Source organism: Elephantulus edwardii, unplaced genomic scaffold (genome assembly GCF_000299155.1).
Source record: "Elephantulus edwardii isolate Elephantulus edwardi_28Jun2011 unplaced genomic scaffold, EleEdw1.0 scaffold00251, whole genome shotgun sequence".
In the NCBI taxonomy this organism is placed as follows: domain Eukaryota; kingdom Metazoa; phylum Chordata; class Mammalia; order Macroscelidea; family Macroscelididae; genus Elephantulus; species Elephantulus edwardii.
In genome coordinates this window covers 616,797-638,728 of record NW_006400001.1, presented here as the reverse complement: position 1 = coordinate 638,728, position 21,932 = coordinate 616,797, and the positions used below count along the sequence as shown (strand labels likewise).

Sequence of the window (21,932 nt, the reverse complement as noted above, 5' to 3'; positions counted from 1 at the left end):
TCGAACTCATACCTTACAGCTAAGCAGCCTGATTTGTAACTCGCTACACCACAGCCCTTATTTGAAGGCTACTCCCAAAATATTCTCTTAATAGTCTGCAGCAAACCAGTCAGTCAGACTGAGAACCCCCAAGAACCAGGCACAAAGCAGGACCCCAATCGTCTGCATCAGGTGATGTCCACTTTGAAAGAGGCCACTTTGGTCTTTGGGGTGTAGACGTGATCTAAGGGTATCATCTTGTCTGCCTCCAAGAGTAGTCCCATCTTACCTAACCAGGGCCCCCCAACCTACATGGGGTGACTCCAATATCAGCATGCGACCCCGCTGAGAGTGAATGGGCAGGAATTTGCCTCCATTAAAGGACTGGGAGAGGAAGGGGCACCGTAGTGAGGATCCCAGGTTCTGCCCATCTGGTACCTACAGGACATTCACCGGGACAGCCTTGCCAGAAACATTAACTGACAGCCAGGCAGGGAGACCAGTAGGCAGGTAGTGTGGCTGGTGTGGTGCCCACGCAGGGATTTTATACTTCACAGAGGTGGGTTGGTATTCAATGACTTGAAATATTAAGCCATCCAGAGAGCGAAGTCATGCATAAATCAAAGGGCCGCCTCTACATGTCAAAGCAAATCAAGCCTGTGCTAAGCACATCCAGAACTCTACGTCTTCAAAAAAGTCAACCCGACGCTTGGCAGAAGGAATGACTTGTTGCACCTCTTTAAAGGAAGAAATGGAAATCGGTAACAGCACCGTTCAGTCTTTGGCCTGGCTACCAGGGATTCCACAGACATCAAGGACAGGGTCAGAGAAGAAGAGGCTGCCCAGAGGCTGCTAAGCAAACACCATTGCTCTGGCCACCAACTACTTTATGACCCTGTCCATAAGATTTATGACTCTCGGGAGTCATAGCAACGGTGGACACGTAACCATCAAGGAGAATTTGAGAAGGCTGGGCTTTCTTTCCAGGACACTGGAAACAACAACACTGCTGAGTGTTGGAAGATTTTAAACTCATCCTCAGCTACTCTTTCCAGCTGACTTTGGCCTTCAGCGTTCTTCCCACAAACACTGCTAACCTGGGAGGAGATGGGCCCATCCTGGGGCAGTGGGAGTTGTTTTGCTTTTATTACATTACAAAGAGCTGTCCGTTCTCAGTCTGTGTCTCCCTTCATCATTAAACACAGAGAGGGGCAAAACTCCATAAATAAACCACATTCTCTTCCCAGATGGCAAAGGGAACATTGTCCTCCGTCTCAAACATGACAGGCTTTCAAGATGCCACTTTAAATGGAATGGACATGTCATGCAGTTAGCCAGTAAATGCAATCCCTGATTAAAAGGCGAGTTCTAAAAGTTTGAAGACAGCTAACGACTTCCCCAGCACACCCTGACCTCCGGAGTTCGGAACATACCTGCTCTCTCTCGAACGTTCTCTCTCTTTCTCTCTCTCTCACACACACACATGCACACACACACGCACGCGCTACTGTTACTTGTCTCTGCAATTCACCAATCCCACCTTCACAAACTCAAGTCCACAATGATATGTTCAAAAATCTTTGTCTTCCCTTTGAAACTGGAGGCAAAGAAGAAATCTCTCCTGTCGGTGGAGACAGCTGTGAAGGAGCGAGGGGCCTGCACGTAGATCTCCTTGAACTTGACGAACTGCTGCTTCTCTTTATCCCACTGGTAGATCTGGGAGAAGGTGTAGTCACTCCCCAGCGCCAGGTAGTGATTCTCTTTAAAGGAAAAGGGCTGCAGGGTCATTGCCCCCCGAGAGGGCAGTGCCTGGATCTCCACAAACTGCTTGCTGTTCCATCTCATGACCCTGGAGTCCCCGATGAAGCGGGTGAGGGACAGGTAGAGATTATTCTGCATCCTGAAGCTCTTCACGGCCAGCACGTCTTCCATGTTGGGGATGTCACCGTGGGGGACAAACTTCTTGGAGCTTTTATTCCACTGGAGGATGATGGGGACCTGGGAGCGGCTGGACAGGATCAGGTGCGATTTCCCGTCGATATCCACGAACTCCGCGTCCGTGTCCCTGAACCACTCGTGCAGAGACTGGTAGGAGTAGAAGCCTTTGCTGTTCCATTTGTACACCGTCGACAGGCCAGCTTTGGAGCTATCTGCAATGACGAAGAACTTCTCCTCATCAATCTGGAATAGCTCGATGTCGTTGGGCTTGGAGATGCGAGACACTTCTATGTCTTGGAATTTGACAAACTTGGTCCAGCTCTCGTCATACTTGTAAATGTGCGAGCCACCGAAGAGCTGAGCCACCACCACGAAGACCTGGTCGTCGATGAGGATGGCCTTGCAGCCCACAATGGACTGACCTGTCCTCCAAAAGAGAGGGAGGGGTTAGTGCAGCCACACATAAAGAGATAGGTCAAGTTCATGGTCTGGAGTTGATAAGTGAATAAAAAAATAGAGAAATTATGGTACCTTCACAAACTGGAATACTACGCAGCACATAGGAGCAACGATTTTGTAAATTATTACCTAATATGGGAGGGACTGGAGAGCATTATGCTGAGTGAACTAACTCGGTCCCACAAGGACAAATATTGTATAAAACCATTATTGTAGAATGAGTATAAGGATCCAAGGGGGTGGTGGAGGAGGGGAACAGAGGGATGAGGACATACACGGGGTAAGGGGGGATTAATTATGGGGTTATACAATTTGATAGGTGGGGGATGAGGAAAATTGGAAGAATATGTTCTTGAAATCAATGTATTTGAATTTTGTAAATAAACTAGTACTAAAAAAAAAAAAGTTAAAAAGAAAAAAAACCAGCCTTCAAAGGAACTCTGTTGGCCTAGTGGTAAAGAGTTGTGTTGTCAATCCAAAAGCATGTGATTTGTGTCCACCAGGGGAAAAAAATGAGCCATCTCCTCCCGTGCAATTTACAGCCTCTGAAAACCCACTGGAGGGTCAGCTATGAGTTGGTTCTGACTCAACAGTACCTAACAATAACAACAGCAACAACAATGCCTTCAAGTCAATTCCAACTCTTAATGACCCTCAAATGGGTTTCCAAGGATAGAAATCTTTATGGGAGGAAACTACCTCATCTTTCGCCAGAAGAGTAGCTGGTGCATCGGAACCACCAACCTTTCAACTAGCAGCAATACCTAATGCACTGTGTCCCTAAGGCCCCTCTGAAGAGTGAATAGCCATGCAAATTTATGTCCAGCTAGAAACCTAGAAGGGGCTCTTATCTGGCAACAAGGCCTTTGCAGGTGTGGTTTGTTAAGACGTGCATTCCACCACCTCTCTGTTGGTCTGTTATACTGTGGTGACTTGCAGGTTACTGTGATGTTGGAAGCTAGACTATGGATTTCAATTCCAGCAGGGTCACCCCAGGTGGACAGGCTTCAGCCAAGCTTCTAGGCTAAGACAGACTATGGAAAAAGACCTGGAGATGTATTCTGGAAATGACTCACTGTGATTCCCATTAGAATGACCTCCACTGGCCTTCTGAACAGAAGACGACTACTCATCTTCTCCCACGGAGCAACTGGTGGATTCAAGCAGCCAACCTTTACATTGACAGCCTGACATCAGGTGCACACGATGTCACCAGGGTTCTAATGCAAACTCTCTAAATCATGGCTTATTGTCCAAGACTTTGATTCCTTTACCATGGGTGCATCAACAGCAAGGATTGAGCACCAGCAAAGGACATCATGCTTGAGAAAGTTGTTGCCGTGAGGTGCCGTCAAGTACATCTCATACCGAGTCTATGAACAACAGATCTGAACCACGTCCTTTCCTGAACCAGCCTCACCATCTCTGACACACTTCAGCCCACCTCTGCAGCCACTGCATCAACCCACCTGGATGAGGGTCTTCCTCCTCCTCTGCCATCCTCCCACCTTTCCAAGCATGATGTCAGGCTCACAAAAACAAGGGCAACACTCCAAGAGATGGTTCAATACCATTATCACAAGAATGGGCTCGAACATACCAACCGCCATGAAGATGGACGATGTCTTCTTCTGCTATGGAAAGCAAAACTAGGCTGAAAAGAGTCATATTAAACTTAAGATTCAAGGCCCAGGACCTGGTTCGAAACCCAGTCCTATGTCTTATAATCTCTCTGGCTCTGGGCTATTTATCTCTCAACTCTATGTTCCATCTATGAAAGAGATGACAAATGATGATCACAGATTTTATTTCATGCAGTTGCTGCAAAAACTAGATTCGTCATTATGGTTAAGTGTTTAGTGCACAGCACTGACCCCTTGGGAGGCGGTCAGTAATTAGCAGCTTCCCAGTGGTGTAGTACATTACATGTCAGAACCACAAGGTTGGTGGTTTGAATACACTAGGCGCTCCTTGGGTGAAAAATGGGCCGTCTCCTTTGTAAAAGATTCACAACCTCAGAAGCCTAATGGAGGGTCACTTGAGTCACAGTCAGCTCAACAGCAGTAGGTTTGATAGCACTGGAAAGAAGCTCTGGTGGTGCTGTGGTTGAAGGATGAGCCACTAACGGAAAGGTCAGAGGTTTGAACCTTGTCCTCACTGTTCCACAGGAGAAATAAGTGGTGGTTGGCTTCCACAGAGATTACTGCCTATGGGGACGTTCTACTCTACTCCACAGAGCTGCTTGGAGAATTGATTCGACAATAGTTTGGTTGTTGCTTGACTGGCTGGTGTTTTTTTAAACCATCATCGGTCAGTTGGGACCATTCATTTGATAACCAAGTGGTCTTGCCCCTTTAGGGCTTACCCACTGTTATCAACACTGGCAGAATGATCTAGACAGAGCATCAGAAAGCTACAGCTCTGCAGCCGAAGGAGAAATCTGTTCAGTGGGGACTCGCTTCTCAGAATCACCTCCCATCACTCTCTCCTGTGGTGCACTGAGACCTCCAAACCCTCCCAGCCTTTCCTGTTCCTGACGACTAACCAGCAAGGAACCCCCTCATCGGAAAGATTATAGACCCTCAGTCTACATCATTCAATTAAAAGTTATTTCTTTCCCCTAATCATCTAGGCAATTTGGACCAAAGTAAATTAGGTCTGTAAATTACAAGGATAATTACCCAATTTCTGTCCTTAGTATTAACTCTGGGGATGGATTGTAGGTGATTTTCAGGGAGTGTTTTATTTATTTTTTTTTTCTGTTTCAGTGCTCTTCCTTTCTCACAGGGACCCCTGGTGGCACAATGGTTAAGCAGCTTAAGCCCTTGGCTACTAATCAAAATTGATGGCTCAAACCTATGCCTGTGAAAGTGAATGATGAATAAGGAGGATCAAAGAAGAACTGATGCCTTTGAATTGTGGTGTTGGTGAAGTAAACTGAATATATCATCAACTGTCAAAGAGCAAACAACTCTATCTTGGAGGAAGTGCAGCCTTAGAATGCTGCTTATAACTGAAAATGGTGAGGGATCGCCCCATATACATCGGGCATACTACGAACATGCTTGGTAAAGACAGAAGCCAGCACTGCAGAGGAAAATCAATGAGAAGGATTGACTCAACAATCCATGCTGCACTGAGGCTGCAACAGTGAGTTAAAATACAGAAACAATCGTGAGGAGGAAGCAGGAGCAGGCAGCACTCTCTTCTCTCAATTCTCAGCATCACTATGACTCAGGACTGACTGACCAGCACCGAGCAGTGGCAAAGACAACAGCCCTTCTGATAAGAGCCTGGTCCCTCTCCTTTGTTTGAAGCAAATTACTGAATTTTATTGTTTCTGAGTACAAAAGCTTTAACTTCAATAAAGCAAATTTTGAAAATTATAATAACCAAGCCACCATCACTTGCCTGGATTACTGCAGTTACATCTTTTATTTCTGTCTGATTCCTTGGTTTCTAAGATCCTGTAAATTTAACTGTTATTGTTAGGTGCCTTGGAGTTGAGTATGACCCACAGCAATCCGATGAACAACAGATATGAACCCTGTAACTCTCCACATTCCTCTATTGTTCCTCTGGTTTTCACAGGTCTATTTTTTAAGAAATGGATGGCAAATCCTACTTCCTAGTCTGTCTTAATCTGGAAGCTCTACTAAAACCTATCCATCATGGGTAACCTTTGTGGCATTTGACACACCAGTGGCATAGCTTTCAGTATCACAGTAACCCGTAAGTTATCTCATTACAGCAACTGACAGACAAGTGCTGTAACAATTAGAACAATGCATGTATAAATGTAACTAAGTAATACTAAACGAAAGGGCAACAGTTCAATGTCACCAGCCAATCTATGGAAGAAAAATGAGGCAGTTTCTTCCCATCTCAAAGTTTCAGAGCCCCAGAAACTAACTGGCTTGCTGGCAGAGGTCTGGTGGGCTTGGTAATACTTATAAAATGTTCATTATGGTCAGGCCCTGTTCTAAGCACTTAACATGTAACGTCTCAGTGAGTCTTCACGACAACTTCATGCACTAATTACCATGATTATCATCAATATCTCTAATTTATGTAGAATAAAATGAGGCACAGAGAAGTACAGCAAATCATACAAAATCACACAACTATTATGTAGTGCACAGTCAGTGATTCAAATACCACATATTGGTTCCAGTCTACACTCCACTGTCAAAGTAGCAAAAAAGACAGAGACATGAAGCCTCTGATTCGCAGCACAGTCCTCTAGGGGTTAGAGACCTCCCTAATATAGTCAACAGGACATGATAACACATAAACCTCTTATCCAGAATCAATACCCCATGGGAGGAAGCAGGCACTGGTCAGGAGGCCTCGGGACGTAGTTTGAGGGGCACCAAAATAGGCTGGCATAACACAGTCCACAGGGACAGTATTATACAGTCTAGATCGGTGAGAAGCGATTGGAGACTTTAAAGCTTACAAGGCCATCTAAGCTACAGACACTGGTCTGTCTGTGTCTAGAGCAAAAAGAGTGAAGAAACTCAAAGATACATGGAAGGAATCAATTTATGGCACCTTGTCAGCACTGCTAATCACCCCAATTGGAGATGTAACAGAAATTCCTAGATAGAGCAGGAGACCAATGTAGAAGACAATAAAAAATTTCCATAATGTCCAAGTTTACTGGATTGATGGAGACAGGAGGACCCCCGAGGCTATGGTGCTTGGCCACCCTGTGAGGCTGGACTCATCCCTCTGACATTTGTCGCCAAATACTAGAGAGATCTATCTATCATTCCGTCACACAGGATCATGAGGGCAGTATTTGTCCAAAGATGAAACTCAGAGAGTAAGAAGGGAGAAGATGGAGTGATAAATGGAAACAAAATTCAAGAGATAATGGGAAGAATGTTTTTGTTGTTCAGTGCCACACATTCAGCTACGTCTCCTAGTTGCTATCAACCTTGCCCTGTCCTGTGCCATCCTAATTATCTTTGCACAAGACCATTGTTTCTGTCCCTGTGCTGACCCATCACCTTGAAGATCTTCCTCTCTTTGCAAGGACGATGCCTTTTTCCAAAGACTGGCCCACCTGACAACACGCCCAACGTATGTGAGATGAAGTTTCACCATCCTTGCCTCTAAGAAGCACTCTGGTTGCACTTTCTCCAAAGCAGACTTTTTTGGGAAGAATGCAATGTGGAAACTGTAATAAATGTCATAAAACAAAATATGTACGCATGGTTGATGGGAATGCTAATCTGCTTTGTAAACTTTCACTCAAATGAAAAAGAGGACGAGCAGAGAGGTGATACAGAGAGAGACACAGGAGAAGAAACGAGAAGAAAGCCCCTGGGGTGAGCTCACCGTGGATCTCTCTGCTGTGAAGTCAATGGGAAGCTGGGGCTACCTGTCTTGTATTTCAGCCAGTAAGGCTGCAAAGGAGGAGGTGGGCACCCCTCCACTCCCCCTGGACCTCATCTCAGCAAGCAAGTTCTGAGAAAAGTCTGGCCCATATGTGCTAATTCCAAAATCACCCTGTGCCCAAATCAGACAATAAATGAGGCTTTCACAACCCAGTGGTGGGAGAATGGCCCGTTGTCACCTCATCTTTGTTCATGGAAAGTGGTTCTGGGTACAGTTATACCTTTTGCTCATCACATGAATGTCACATGCTCCTTTCACACCACACTAAATTCCCCAAGATCAAGAGATGGCCAAACATCTACCTTCCTGGAAACCCATCTGCTCTGTAACCAGCCTCCGTGTCCCTCTGCCTCCCTCAGGACTATATCTGCCAGCCCCTGAATTCTGGAGAGGAAGCTGACTGGAATCCCAGAGTTAGAGTCTGGGATAATCTACAGATAATGCTGGCATTTCTTGAGGACTGACCATGTACCGGACACTGTCCTACTGACCATTATGCAAACATTATTGCTGTGAGCTGCCATTAAATTGGTCCCAATCCAAAGTAAAGCCATGCACAACAGAATGAAACTTTCTTACCCAGCCCTTTGCCAAATGCTGAAGGGAGGGACCAGTCCTGGAGAGAAGACAGTATGCTAGGAAAGGTGGACGGGTCAGAAGAAGAGAGGAAGAACCTTAACAAGACGGAACGGAACGACACAGTGACTGTAACAACGGGCTCGCGCTGATCAGAGATGGAGAGGGTGGTGCGGGACAGGATTAGGGTCACATCTGTTGTTCCAGGGTCACAAAGGTCAAAGTCCACTTGATGGCCCCTAACAACAACAACAACAACAACAACAACAACACTAATTTGGAAAATACATTCATTTCCATTTCACAGATGCCAACGGACAATGGGAATGAAGCAACCTGGGCAAGATCCCCTGTTCTCCACCATCCACATGGATCAGCTGTGAATCAGACAGCGGTGACTGATTTTCAGAAGCAGATCGCTAATTCTTCTATCCAAATCTTAGTCTGGAGGCTCCACTGAAGCCTGTTCAGCATCACTGTGGCAACCAAGTCCTTCTGAGAGTTAGTGACGCGTTTCCTTGAAGAATTTAGCCAAGAAACTCCTGCAGAGCACAGTTCTAGTCTGCAATGCATGGGCTCGCCATGAGATGGTCTCAACCGCAACAAGTTTAAAACCAAGTCTCATGGGTAACTGGTATTTCCCAGGGCACTGCAGAGCCAGCAGCCAGCCAGAAGTCCAGCCAAGTACACGGGTCTCCACATCCTGAGTTCTTTGCTATATATTTATATATTTTAATCTGTAGCCCTCAGGCCTGGTTTTAATTGGTTTTGGTCAAACATTCTTCTAAGTGGTGTAGCACTGGCCTGTCCACTTGCTGTATAGAGGTAGCTCGTGGTTGCTGTGATGCTAAATACTGTGACACTGATGTGTCAAATGTGATAATGGTTACCCATGGTGGACAGTGTTTTGTGGAGCTCCCAGATTAAAACAAGCTTGGAAGCAGGAGTGGCATCTACTTCCAAAATAGCTTGCCTCCAGAAACTATGAACTTGGAGAAAAGATGAAAGTTATACAAGTGTTCAGGTCTTTCATTCATAGGGTCATTATGAGTTGTCTACAACTTGATGGCACCTAATGACAACAACAACATATATACTTCCCTCTAGAACATGGACCTTCTGTCCTCTCTGAGCAGGCAGCTACCTCAAGGGACCACCATGAGTTCCCAGTGAGGTAAAGCAGTGTTCACAGTCCTCAGTAAACATTGGCAACAAACGCAGTTCTTATTCAAGATCAAAGCATCACACAGCTCCTAGCCCTGCTCTGGGGAAGGAGGAGAGAAGGCAGGGTGGCCAGCTCATTTACCCTCAACGGGGTGCACTGACACAGTGACCCTAACGATAGGCTCAAGCACGTACAGGCAAGAAAAAGTTCCAACCTGCTTTCACAGGGTTGCTACATCGTTGTTGTTTTATATCATCGAGTTGGAAGTGACTCATAACTGACTCTCTGGTGTGTTTTCAGAGGCAGGTAATCACTCAGGAGAAAAGAAGAATGCCCATCATTCTCCCGTGAAGCAGCTGATGGATTCAAACTGCGTGTCTTCAGGATTGCAGGGCACCTTTTACCACTAGGCCATCAGAGCTCTCTAGAGAACTGTCTCTGTCACCAGAGACAGCACATAACATCTAAAAGCGACGAGAACTTGAAACACTCACTGAAGACGATCAAAGACTACAGCCTTCCAAATGGATTCCACCTCAATCTCAAGGAAACAAAAATCCTCACAACTAGGCCAACAAGTAAAATCAGGCTAAATGGATAAATGCTTGACATTGGCAAGGATTTCGCTTAACTTAGATCCACAATCTAAACACCCACAGAAGCAACAGCCAAGAATCATGATGCATTTCATCAGGCATAGTTGTTGCTCAGACCTCTCTTTAAAGCACTAAAGAGCAAGGATGTCAGTTTAAAGACTGAGGTGTGGCTGACCCAATCCAACATATTTTCGATTGTTTCATTGGCATTTGAGAGTTGGAGGATGAATGTCTTTGAAGTGTGCTGTTGGTGAAGGAGATATACGATGGGCTAAATCTGTCTCAGAAAAAAATACAGCCATGGTGCTCCTGAGATACAAGATGATGAGACTCTGTGTTGGATTCTTAGGTATGTTCTCAGGAGGGCCTTCTCTGGGGAAGAACACCATGCTTGGAAAAGTCAAGGGTCCACAAAAGAGAGGGGAAACCCTCAATGAGATGGATAGACACAGCGACTGTAACTATAGGCTTAAGCACAGGAGGGATTTGTAGAGATGGTGGAATTTGGCTCTGGTGGACACAGGACCTTTAGGAATCAGAGCCTAACATCATTTTGCAAGTCAGAACAGAAAGGACGCAGGAGAACACATGGATGCAGACTCCCTCTCTCATTCCCTGAAGGCGCACTGGGTTCAAGGCCTCAGCTTCCCCATCACCTCAACCCCCAACCCCATCAGGGTCACCTGCTCTCTCTGCTCTGAATCTGCATTTCACAGCAAGTGGTTGCTCCTAGGAATGCAAGCTCAGCACCAGGAGACCAGATGGCCCGAAAGCAACTCAACACATTGAAATGGCATCTCCGGAGCATCCAGATGGACATGTGTCTCTCCCAGACCTCAGAGCATGGAGATTAGGCTCATTTGAAGCTCTTCTCCCTGAGGGGAAAGCGGCAATCTCCATGCCTCCCTCTCCGTCCCCACACCAGCTGTGAAGCCACTTCACGCCTGAGAGATTCCTAGAACCTCTCCACCAGGAGCTGCTGTGCAATGCAGCTTGCGGCAGCAGAAAACGCCATCTCATCCCAAACTTCGGCTCACAAGGAAACGCTCTCCTGGGGTGATAATCGGAGCTTGGAAGCACTGTTTAGAAAGCTGGTGTTATTATAGAATTTCATTTTGATAAATGCGGAGCCTCTGAAAAGATTGTTTTGACTTCATCCACTGTTTTAAAAAAAGCAAGTCCTTCATTTTTAGTAGCACAAAGACACTAGGCTCCCAGCAATTCTGTGACTATCCTACGGGCTGCCAGAAGAATAAACAAATCTGTCTGGAGAGAAGTGCAGCCTGAGTACTCCGTAGAGGAAGGGACGGTGAGACGTCATCTCAAGCCTTCTGCATGTCATCGGACGGTCCCCAGAGAAGGACATCGCACCTGGGAAAGCGAAGGGTCAGCAAAAGATGGGAAGACCCCCAATGGGGTGGACTGATGCAGTGATTGAAGCGACGGGCTTACGCACAGCTGAGATTGTGAGGCTGGCCCAGGGTCAGAGGAGGGGCATTCTGTAGTGCATGGAGTCCCAGTGGTGGTGGTGGTGTTGTGTGCCATTCAGTCAGGACTGACCCTTAACTGTTTTCAGACCCATCGTGGGTTTTCAGAGGCAATCCATCACACAAGAGGAGACTGCTCTTCCTTCTCCGGCAGAGCATCTGGTGGATTTGAACCAAGTGCCTTTGTGATTGCAGTGCAGGTGCTCACCAATAGGCCATCAAAACTCCCTCAATATCACCTAACAACAAGAAATACATCCCCAAAGGACTGAAAGCAGAAACCCTAACAGATTCTTGTACAGAAATACTCATTGTAGCATTTTTTTACATCAGAAGAATTGGACAGAACCAACTCAATGGCAAACAGTTGTTTGTTGCTATGTGCTGTCGAGTTGGAACCCACTCCTAGCTGACCCTCCAGCAGGTTTTCAGAGGCTGTAAAGTGCACAGTAGCAGACTGCCCACCTTTCTCCTGCAGAGCAGCTGGTGGATTTGAACTGAATACCTTTGAGTCAGCAGTGTAGCTTCTTACCATCAGGCCACTAGAGTTCCTGCAACAGCACCTAACAACAAGATATATAGCCCCAAAGAACTGAAAGCCAAAATGTCAACAGATACCTATAACAAACACATACTCACCATAGCATCACTCACACTGACCAAAGGATGCTTAAAATGCTTATCAACAAAAGAACGGTTAAACACAATTTGATACATCCATACCCCAAAACAAACCAGATCCATCCACTGCCACTGAGTTAATTCCAATTTGAAGTGATTGCCCTGGACAGAGTAGAACCCGTTTACCAGTGTCAACTGCCACATTGTTCTCCCATGGACCGGCTACTGGATTCAAACCAACCTGCTGGTTAACAGCCAAGTAGTTTAACCATTATGTCACCAGGGCTCCTTGTCCATAACACCCAATGGAATATTTCTCAAGCTTATGCAGATGACACAACCCTGCTTGCTGAAACTGAGGAGGACCTGAAGGGCTTGCTGCAGAGGGTCAAGGACTGCAGCTTTCAATATGGACTGAGGCTCAATGTCAAGAAGACAAAGATTCTCACCACTGGACCAATTGGCAGCATTAGGGTGGATGGTGAAGAGATTGAGATTGTTCACAGCTTTGGTTTGCTTGGCTCCACAGTCAACATTCTTGGCACCGGTAGCCATGAAATTAAAAGATGTATTGCAATGGGAAAGTCTGCTGTTAGGGACCTCTCCAAAGTACTGAAGAGCAATGGTGTCATTCTGGAGACTAAGGTGCATCTGATACAGGTCATGGTCTTTGCAATCACTTGTTATACATCAGAGAGTTGGACAATGACTAGGGAGGATAGCAGAAGAATTGATGCCTTTGAGCTATGGTGCTGGAGAAAAGTATTGAGTGTACCATGGACTGCCAAGAAAACAAACAGATTCATCCTGGAGAGGGTTAAACTGGGCTGCTCCTTGGAGGCAAAGATTCTGAGGCTTCGTCTGACATACTTTGGACATGTTGTAAGGAGGGACCCATCCTTGGAGAGGGGCATCATGCTTGAGAGGGTGGAGGGACAGCACAAGAGGGGAAGACCCTCTATGAGGTGAATTGATTCAGTGACTGGGGTAATCAGGGTATCTGTATTGGAGCCAACGAGATTGGCACAGGACAGAGCAGGGTTTAGGGCTGTTGTACATGGGGTCGCTATGAGTCACAAGCAACTCGACGGCACATAACAACAACATCGAGAGAAATGAGCTTCGGATACAAGCTGAAACAGGGATGGACCCTGAAAGCAGTTTGCTGAGTGTAACTAGTTAACTATAAAATACATTGTACAATCTCATTTTATACCAAATATCTAGGGTAGGCAAGTGTAGTGTTTATAGTTGCCATCTTATTGATTTAAACTTGGGGCAACCAGATATACACACAGACCCTATGCTTCATAGAGTGTTCAAGGTTGTCAAGTTCAGAAGTGGATCACCAAGAATATTTTAGGAGGTAACTCTGGGTCGGTTCAAACCATCAACCTTTTGTACTATTAGTCAAGCCCTTAACCCTCTGCACCACCCAAGGACTCCTAGACTGGTGTATAGAAATCAGATTTTATTAGTGGTTGCCTGGGGCAGATGGGTGGTTGTTCAGTGTCATTGCATAAGTCCCATCTCATAGTGACTGTAGGCACAACAGAATAAAATGCTGCCTCACTCTTCTCCATACTTACATTGTCTGCTGTACTGAAGGGGCAGGTGGGAGGGTGGATAAAAGGGAACTCTGAGGTTGTGTATGGAAAATAGAGGATGGTTGAAGTGGGTGATGGTAATGTTTGAACAACGTGATAAATATAACTAGTGTCCCAAGGTGGTGTCCATGAAGAGTTCTGAAAAGATGTGAATTGCTGCATACATATATACCCCAAATAATAGTAACAACCCTAACTAATCTAATTCATTGTCATTGAGTCAGAACCAACTCATAACTGACTCTCCCATGGGTCTCTGTTGTTGTTGTTAAATGCCATTGAGTTGAGTACGATTCATAGCAACCCTATAAACAAAAGACTAGAACTCTGTTCTATAACTATCATCATTTCTCTGTGTTCATAGAGTTTCCAGAGACATGTGGTTTAGGAAGTAGATGCCACTCCTGCTTCCAAACCTGAATCAATCTGGGAGCTCCACCAACTACTGTCCATGATTGGTAGCCATTATGGTGCTTAACACACACACCAGTGACACAATGGTCAGTGTCACAGCAACCCCAAGTTACTTTAGTAAGCAAACTGACACTTAGAAGACTGTTCATCCCAAACACAATTAACACCAGCTCACATATGAATGTGAATGAAAAAAAAAAAACCAAAAAAACCCACAAAAACAGTCCACACTCAACTCTCACCAAGACAAGAAAAACCACCTTCCAGAACCCAACTACTTCACACATGAGCCTCCAAACAGGAGACTTAGTTGGACCCAACCACCTTGTAAATCATGTCCAAAAATGCCCATCTTTCTCCTGAGGAGTTCCTAGGAGATTTGAACCACCAGAGAGACACTACTTTGGGTTAGTAACTACTCCTTATGGACTAGGTCACCACTGGGATGTCTGGTCAGTACTGAAAGGAGCCCTAGCTAAATAATATCCCAAAGGCCTGAATTTAGGGCTCTGTATATTCTTATAGTTCTCATAAAGAGATGGGTTGGCATGTTGACGGCAACAGTATGCTTGAATATAGTGGAGAAGATGAGGAAGATATAGGATCAGACAAAGTTTCAAGACTGTTTATAGGATCAGTGAGTAAGACTTGACTTGATGGCGCTCAACAACAACAATAACAAACAACTCAATAAAAACAACACAGCAGTCAGCAAGACCTGGCAAGGGGCCCCAAGAACAAGTCACAGAGCTGCCACTGCTCACTGGAATATCCTGTGGTGATGGGACTGTTCTAAATCAATGGCATCCAGTTCACGGTTCAGCAGCAACTAGCCACAGGGGCTATTTCAATTGATTAGAAGTTAATAAAATTTATGAAATTTCCACAGCTGGATTTTCAACCTGTCAAAGGCTCAGATGTGGCAACCACACTGGATAGCTCACACTAGTACACTTCTGTCATTGCACCACCCAGAGAGTCCCGCATAATGATACTTCCGCTTCGTGGAACTCATTTTTAAAGAAGGACATTATTTTAGATCTCTGTTTATGTTGACTTGATGGTGAACAAATGAACCAAAGAGAAGGTTTTCAGAGAACTTCTAGATGAATATGACAGGCAAAATCCATAGATGGAAAGTATATTGAATTTAGAAATGCATCTCACCAGGCTTTTCACCAGGCTTATGGACTAGATAGAGGAGAGATAGGCCACGTGTGTGTTTCATGGGGATTCCTAAGCTGTCCCCTGGGGGCCACTGACAAGAAGCCTCAGTAGAGCACTGAGTATGTGTGTGGAGCAGGCAGAGGCTTGCTCACAACATCTGTGTTTAACACTAAGATGAGAGGCACAGAGAATCTGTGGATGATCGACCATGTCAGAATGCAGACAGGTCTGGAAGACAGGTAAAGTTAGGGAAGGGAGGCTTAATGTGTATAAACAGGAAGTCTGAAGAGCCAACTGCTTCAGTTCAGGATGGAAATAACTTAGCTTCAACAACATAAGCCACAAAGAAGTGGGGGGTGAGAGGGAGAGGGAGAGAGGAAGGGGGGAAGGGAGAGCGAGAGGGAGAGAGGGCGAGAGGAAGGGGGTGAGGGAGAGGGGGAGAGAGAGAGGGACAGAAAGAGGGGGAGAGAGAAAGGGAGAGGGAGAGAGATAGAGGGAGAGAGAGGGAGAGGGTGAAAGAGAGAGGGGAGGGTGAGAGGGGAAGGGAGAGAGGGAGAGAGCAAGAGAGAGGGGGAGAGAGAGGGGGAGAGGGAGAGAGGGGGAGGGTGAGAGGGAGAGAGAGGGCAAGAGGGAGAGGGGGAGAGAAAGAGGGAGAGGGCAAGAGGGGGAGTGTGAGAGGGGCAGGGAGAGAGGGAAAGAGGAAGGGGAGAGAGGGAGAGGGAGAGGGAGAGGGAGAGAGGGACATGGCAAGAATGAGAGGGTGAGAGGAAGGGAAGGAGAGGGAGAGAGGAGGAGGGAGAGAGGGGAAGGAGGAGAGAGACACAGTGTGTGAGTATAAAGGGGCAGTTGATGCAACTACTTAAGTGAGGCAAGTAGTTAAGTGCTTAGTTGTTAAACAAAAGGTTAGAAGTTTGAATTGATTCAAATGGCTCATCCATGACCAAAACAAAGGCAGCATGCACCAATAATCAATAACAAAGGGAACAGTCACCAATAACGAGTAATGAAGGGAACAGACACTGATAATCATGAACAAAGGCAGCATGCACCAATAATTAATAACCAACAGACACCAATAACCCATAACAAAGGCAGCATACACCAATATTCAGTAAGCAAGAGAACAGACACGAATAACCTACAACAAAGGGAAGAGACACCAATAACCAATACAAAAGCAGCATGTACCAATAACCAAATCTTGTGAACCTTGGACTTGGAGCCCAGTATGAAATAAGGAGCTGTGCCCTGCTCTAAGATGCCGCAACACCCATTCAAAGCAGCGTGTCATCAGCTAACCTCTTCCAGTGGAGCATCTCTGCCTGCGTCCTGAAAAGGACCTAGCCCACAACCACTGAGATGATCTTGGACTCATGGTGACCATGTAAGACAGAAAAGAACTGGTCCACATATTTCTAAGACTGTAAATCTTGAAGGTAACGACTTTCATTCTTCTCGTGTGGGTTGGCTGGTGGATTTGAACCACTGACCTCTCAGTTAGCAACTCAACAATTAACCCAGTATAGCACAAGGGCCCTTGTCCTGTCTCCTGTTTTGGTCAATATGTAAAGTGGAGGAGATCTGTTGCAAATGCAGCTCATACATTGCCCTCATTTCTGTAGGTGGTGACTGAATGTTTGGAACCAGTTCCAAATCCCTGTTCAAATCCTTAGAGGGACCTAAGGAGGAAGGCATAGTAATCTGCTTCCAAAAACATCAGATACTGAGACTCTGTGAAGCCTATGGCCAAAGGATCCTGGACGTGCCCAATCTATTCTGAAAATCCTGTGGTGCAGAGCTCTACACCAGTACAAGTGGGGTTGCCTGAATCAACTAAACAGAAACTTGCTTATCTGCTATGTATGTAGAAGCTTTAGGGAGTTCTGGTAGCTGAGTGGTAAGGAGCTGCACTGCCAATCCAAAGGAATGCAGTTCAAATCCACCCACTGCTCTGTGGGAGAAAGATGGGCAATCTTCTCCCGTGCAATTTCCAGCCTCTGATAATCCCCCAAGGGTTAGCCATGAGTTGGGTCCAATTGGATGCCCCATATGCTGTTAGGGACTGTTCCAGGGTACTGAAGAGCAATGGTGTCACTCTGGAGACTAAGGTGCACCTGATATAGGCCATGGTCTTTTCAATCACTTGCTATGCATCAGAGAGCTGGACAATGACTAGGGAGGATAGAAGGATAATTGATGCCTTTGAGCTGTGGTGCTGGAGAAGAGTATTGAATGTACCATGGACTGCTAAAAAACCTAATAGGTTCATTCTGGAGAGGGTTAAACTGGGCTGTTTCTTGGAGGAGAGGATTCTGAAGCTTCATCTGATATACTCTGGACATGTTGCAAGGAGGGACCAGTCCTTGGAGAGGGACAGCACAGAAGAGGAAGACCCTCTGTGAGGTGAATTGATTCAGTGACTGGAGTAATGGGGGTGAGAGTGTCAGAGACAGTGAGACTGGCATAGGACAGAGCAGGGTTTAGGGCTCTATGGGTCACTATGAGTTGCAAGCGACTTGACGGCACATAACAACAGCATCAGCAATATCCCCATAGACGCACACACATATGTATACCTTGACGTATCAGGTAACACCAAAGGCCTCATTTAGCTGCTACAAACCAGGCGTGGTCTTCAGTTCCTGTGCTCATAGCCAAGGCATTCCTGTGTCAGTTCTCACCACTGTTATAAGGTGCTTCCTACCAGATGTAACCCCCCATCTTCTTTTTTCAGAAGGGTCACCGCAAATCAGCATGACCCCCACTTGATGTTTCTGTTCTCATCCATAACCAACCATGCCAAGGAAAAGTTGTACGGTCGAAGTGGGCTGTTCTGTCTGTTCCCTCACTCTAAGGACCAACTCTATGTAGAGATTTGTTCAGTGTGTTTTGTGGTTTGTTTCGGTGTTTTGTTTTTTTTTTCTCTCAAGGGCTCTAAGTAGCTCAGATATCACACCAATAAACCTGATGGAAACCACCGCGTACCTGTGATATTGTCGTAGCTCCGGAAATTCATCTCGATGTGGTCCCACTCCAGCACCATGCAGTTCTCCATGCTGGGCTGAGCGATGGCCACGTACACGTCGTTCTTGGAGTTGAACGTGTCCACTGAAACCGACTGGTAGGGCAAAGTCTGGTGAACAACAAAATCTGGAAATGGGTGATTGGGGGGAAAAAAAGAAAGAAAGAAAATGTTCATGAAATCTCTGTGAGAATGTCCAGCCACCTGAAGTTTCTATCCTGTTTACTATCCATTATAGAAAGGTAGAGAAGTGTGAAAATGGACTAATATAAATGACAGTATTGTTGACTGTAGAAGCTTCTAGAAGGATTCTGACTTGCACAAGATTGTTAGACTGAAGCCATACTTTGGAACACAGTTTCCTTCAGATAAGTTGTTGTGTACAGTTGAGTCAGAAACAACTCATAGTTGACTCTCTAGTGGGTTTTTAGAGGCAGTAAATCACACGGGAGGAGACTACCCATTCTTCTCCAATGGAGCAGCTGGTGGATTTGAACCACGTGCCTTGGGGTTACAGCACAGCTCCTTACCACAAGGCCACCAGAGTTCTCCTAGATAAGTCACTTCACAAATTAGGCTAAAGGAGCTCAGTGGTTTAAAGGAATTTGATGATGAAATGACTATATGAAATACAATGTGAATGAAGGGGGGAGCCCATAAAAATTTAAAAAATAGTATTTAAAAAAAGGGAATTCAATGAGCCCTTATTTTCAATAAGATAGAAAGGATATCATTCAGCAATAGTTTTGACATTGTCACCAAGTATCTGTCAAGGGCAGGTGTTGTGGGCACATTTGTTTGATAAACACTAATTTTTTTAACTTTTTTAAATTTTATACTGGTTAACATATAAAGTTCATAAAGTTTGTATACATTGTTTTGTACACTAGATCTTTGTGCTTTCATTTACCCATGCTTCCCTCCACCCATCCACTGTGTAACCTTATGATTAAGCCCCACCTCATTGGACCCCCATATTCATTCTACAATAATAGTCTTATACAGTATTTGTCCTTATGAGACAGAATTAGTTCACTTAGCCTAATGCTCTCCAGTCCCTTCCATGTTAGGTAGTAATTTATAACATCATTGCTCCTGCATGCTGCAGAGTATTCCATTGTGTGAACGTGCCAAAATTTCTCAGTCCATTCCTTTGTGGTTAGGCATTTGGGCTGTTTCCATGTGGTAAATAGCTATGGTGAATAATGCTGCTATGAACATTGGTGTACAAGTCTCTGTGTCTCAGTTCTCATTTTCTCAGCGTATATTCCAAGCAGTAGAATAGCTGGGTCATGTGGAATTTTTTATTGTCAGCTTTTTGAGGAAATGCCAAACTGCCTTTCAAAGTGCTTATATAATTTTACAGTACCACCAACAATGTATAAGAGTTCCTATCTCAGCACATCCTCTCCAATATTTATTATTTGCTGCCCTGCTAAACTTTGCCACTGCTACTGGAGTAAGATGGTATCTCATTGTGGTTTTGATTTGTATTTCTCCTACTGCCAGTGATTTCGAACATTTCTTCATGTGTTTGTTTGTCATCCAAATGTCCTCCTCTGTGAAAAGTCTTTCCATGTCTTTACCCCATTTTGTAACTGGGTTCTCAGTCTTTTTCTTCTGGAGTCCCTGTAGGATTCTGTAAACTTTTGTTGATGAGACCCTTGTCTGAGATGACATTGCCAAATGTTTGTTCCCAGTCGGTAGGTTTTCCTTTTACAAACGACAACCTCTTCAACAAATTGTGCAGGAAGAACTGTACTGGTACCTGTAAAATGCTGAAACAGGATCCACATCTCACATTATACACTGAAATCAACTCACAGTGGATCAGAAATCTTGGAATAAAGCCCAAAACCATAAAGCTCATAAGAGACAAACTGGACTGCCAAATACAGATAGAAATGTACAATTTAAAGAGGATAAAACTGATAAAACCTTCTAAAGATTAAATTTGTATTCATCAAAATCTTTTTCTGACAGGGAAAACACTTTATTTTTGCTGGGAGCTGCCATCAAGCTGGCCCTTGACCCAGAGTGAGCCCAGGCATTCAGCTCATCTCCAATCAACTCATTACTATTGGTTAGAACCAACTCATAACCAACCTTCCAGAGGGTTTTCAGAGGCTGTATATTGCAAATGAGATTGCCCATCTTTCTCTTAGAGGTCATGTGGTGGATTCAAACCACGTGCCTTTAAGCTGGCAGCACAAGTCTCTATCACTAGGCCACAGAGTGCAGGCTAAACTGGAGATCACAGTGTTTTCATGGACTTTCAGAAGTCGACGCCCAGGCTACTCTTCCCAGTCTGTCTTATCTGGAATCAGAACTAGAGCTTACCGAACATCACAGCCATGTACAAGCCTCCACTGACAGATGAGTGGTACATGGGGAACACTGGCCAAGAAGGAACCCAAGCTTCCCACACTGTTGTTGTTATGTGTCTTCAAGTCATCTGTGACTCACAGTGACCCTATGGATAATAGCTCTGAACCCAGCCCTATCCTGAGCCAGTCTCACTGACTCCAACGCACCTACACTCATTATCCCAGTCACAGTGTCAATCCATCTCATCTGGTGTCTTCCTTTCCTGCGCTGTCCCTCCACTCTTCCAAGCATGATGTCCTTCTTTAAGGAATCATCTTTCCTGGCCAAATGTCCAAAATATGTGAGACAGAGCTTCACAATCTTTGCCTCCGAGGAGAAACTTGGTTTCACTCCCTCCGAGACAGAACTGTTGTTCTTTTGGCAGTCCATGGCATGTTCAATACTCTCCTCCAGCACCACAACTCAAAGGCATCAATTCTTGTTCTGTCATTCTTAGTCATTCTTCAGCTTTCTGATGTATAGCAAGTTAATTGTGAAGGCCTGGATCAGGCGCACCTCAGTCTCTAGACTGACACCACTGCTTTTTAGCACTTTGGAGAGGTCCTTGACAGCAGACTTCCTCAGGGCAATTCATCTTTTGTTTTCTTGACTGCTGATGCTAAAATTGTTCATTGTGGAGCTGAGCAAGCTAAAATTGTGAACAATCACAATCTCTTCTCCATCTACCGTGATACTGCCAATTGGCCCAGCGGTTAGAATCTTGGTTTTCTTGATGTTGAGCTTCAATTCATATTGAAGACTATAGTCCTTGACCTTCTACAGTAAGTGTTTCAGGTCCTCTTCAGTTCCAGCAAGTAAGGTTGTGTCATCTGCATAACATAGGTTGTTGATGAGTCTTCCTCCAACCCTGATGCTTATATTCCTCCTCATAAAGCCCAGCCTCCTGATTATCTGTTCTGCATACAGATTGAAAAGCTATGGAGACAGGACACATCCCAGAGGCACCCCTTGCCTGCTTTTGAACCATGCAGTGTTTTCCTTGTTCTGTTCTGAGGACTGCTTCCTGGTCCAAGTATATGTTTTTCATGAGCCTCCCACATAGAAAGTGGAAATTCGACCACTGAACCTCCACTGCCCTTGGGCTGCAGTTCCAGCCTTCTCTCAAAA

General features: G+C 45.2%; 1 protein-coding gene across 1 annotated transcript in view; it reads right to left on the bottom strand.

The window, feature by feature from the left end:
- Positions 1 to 1,480: 1,480 nt before the first annotated feature.
- LGI2 (leucine-rich repeat LGI family, member 2) overlaps positions 1,481 to 21,932 on the bottom strand; it is a 57,125-nt gene continuing 36,673 nt past the window's right edge. The window contains exons 7-8 of the mRNA XM_006899271.1: positions 18,401 to 18,565; positions 1,481 to 2,339 (exon numbers count right to left, since the gene is read on the bottom strand). Of these exons, the coding sequence (XP_006899333.1) occupies positions 1,522 to 2,339; positions 18,401 to 18,565 (983 nt within the window). The 3' untranslated portion in view covers positions 1,481 to 1,521. The remainder of the gene's footprint in view (positions 2,340 to 18,400; positions 18,566 to 21,932) is intronic.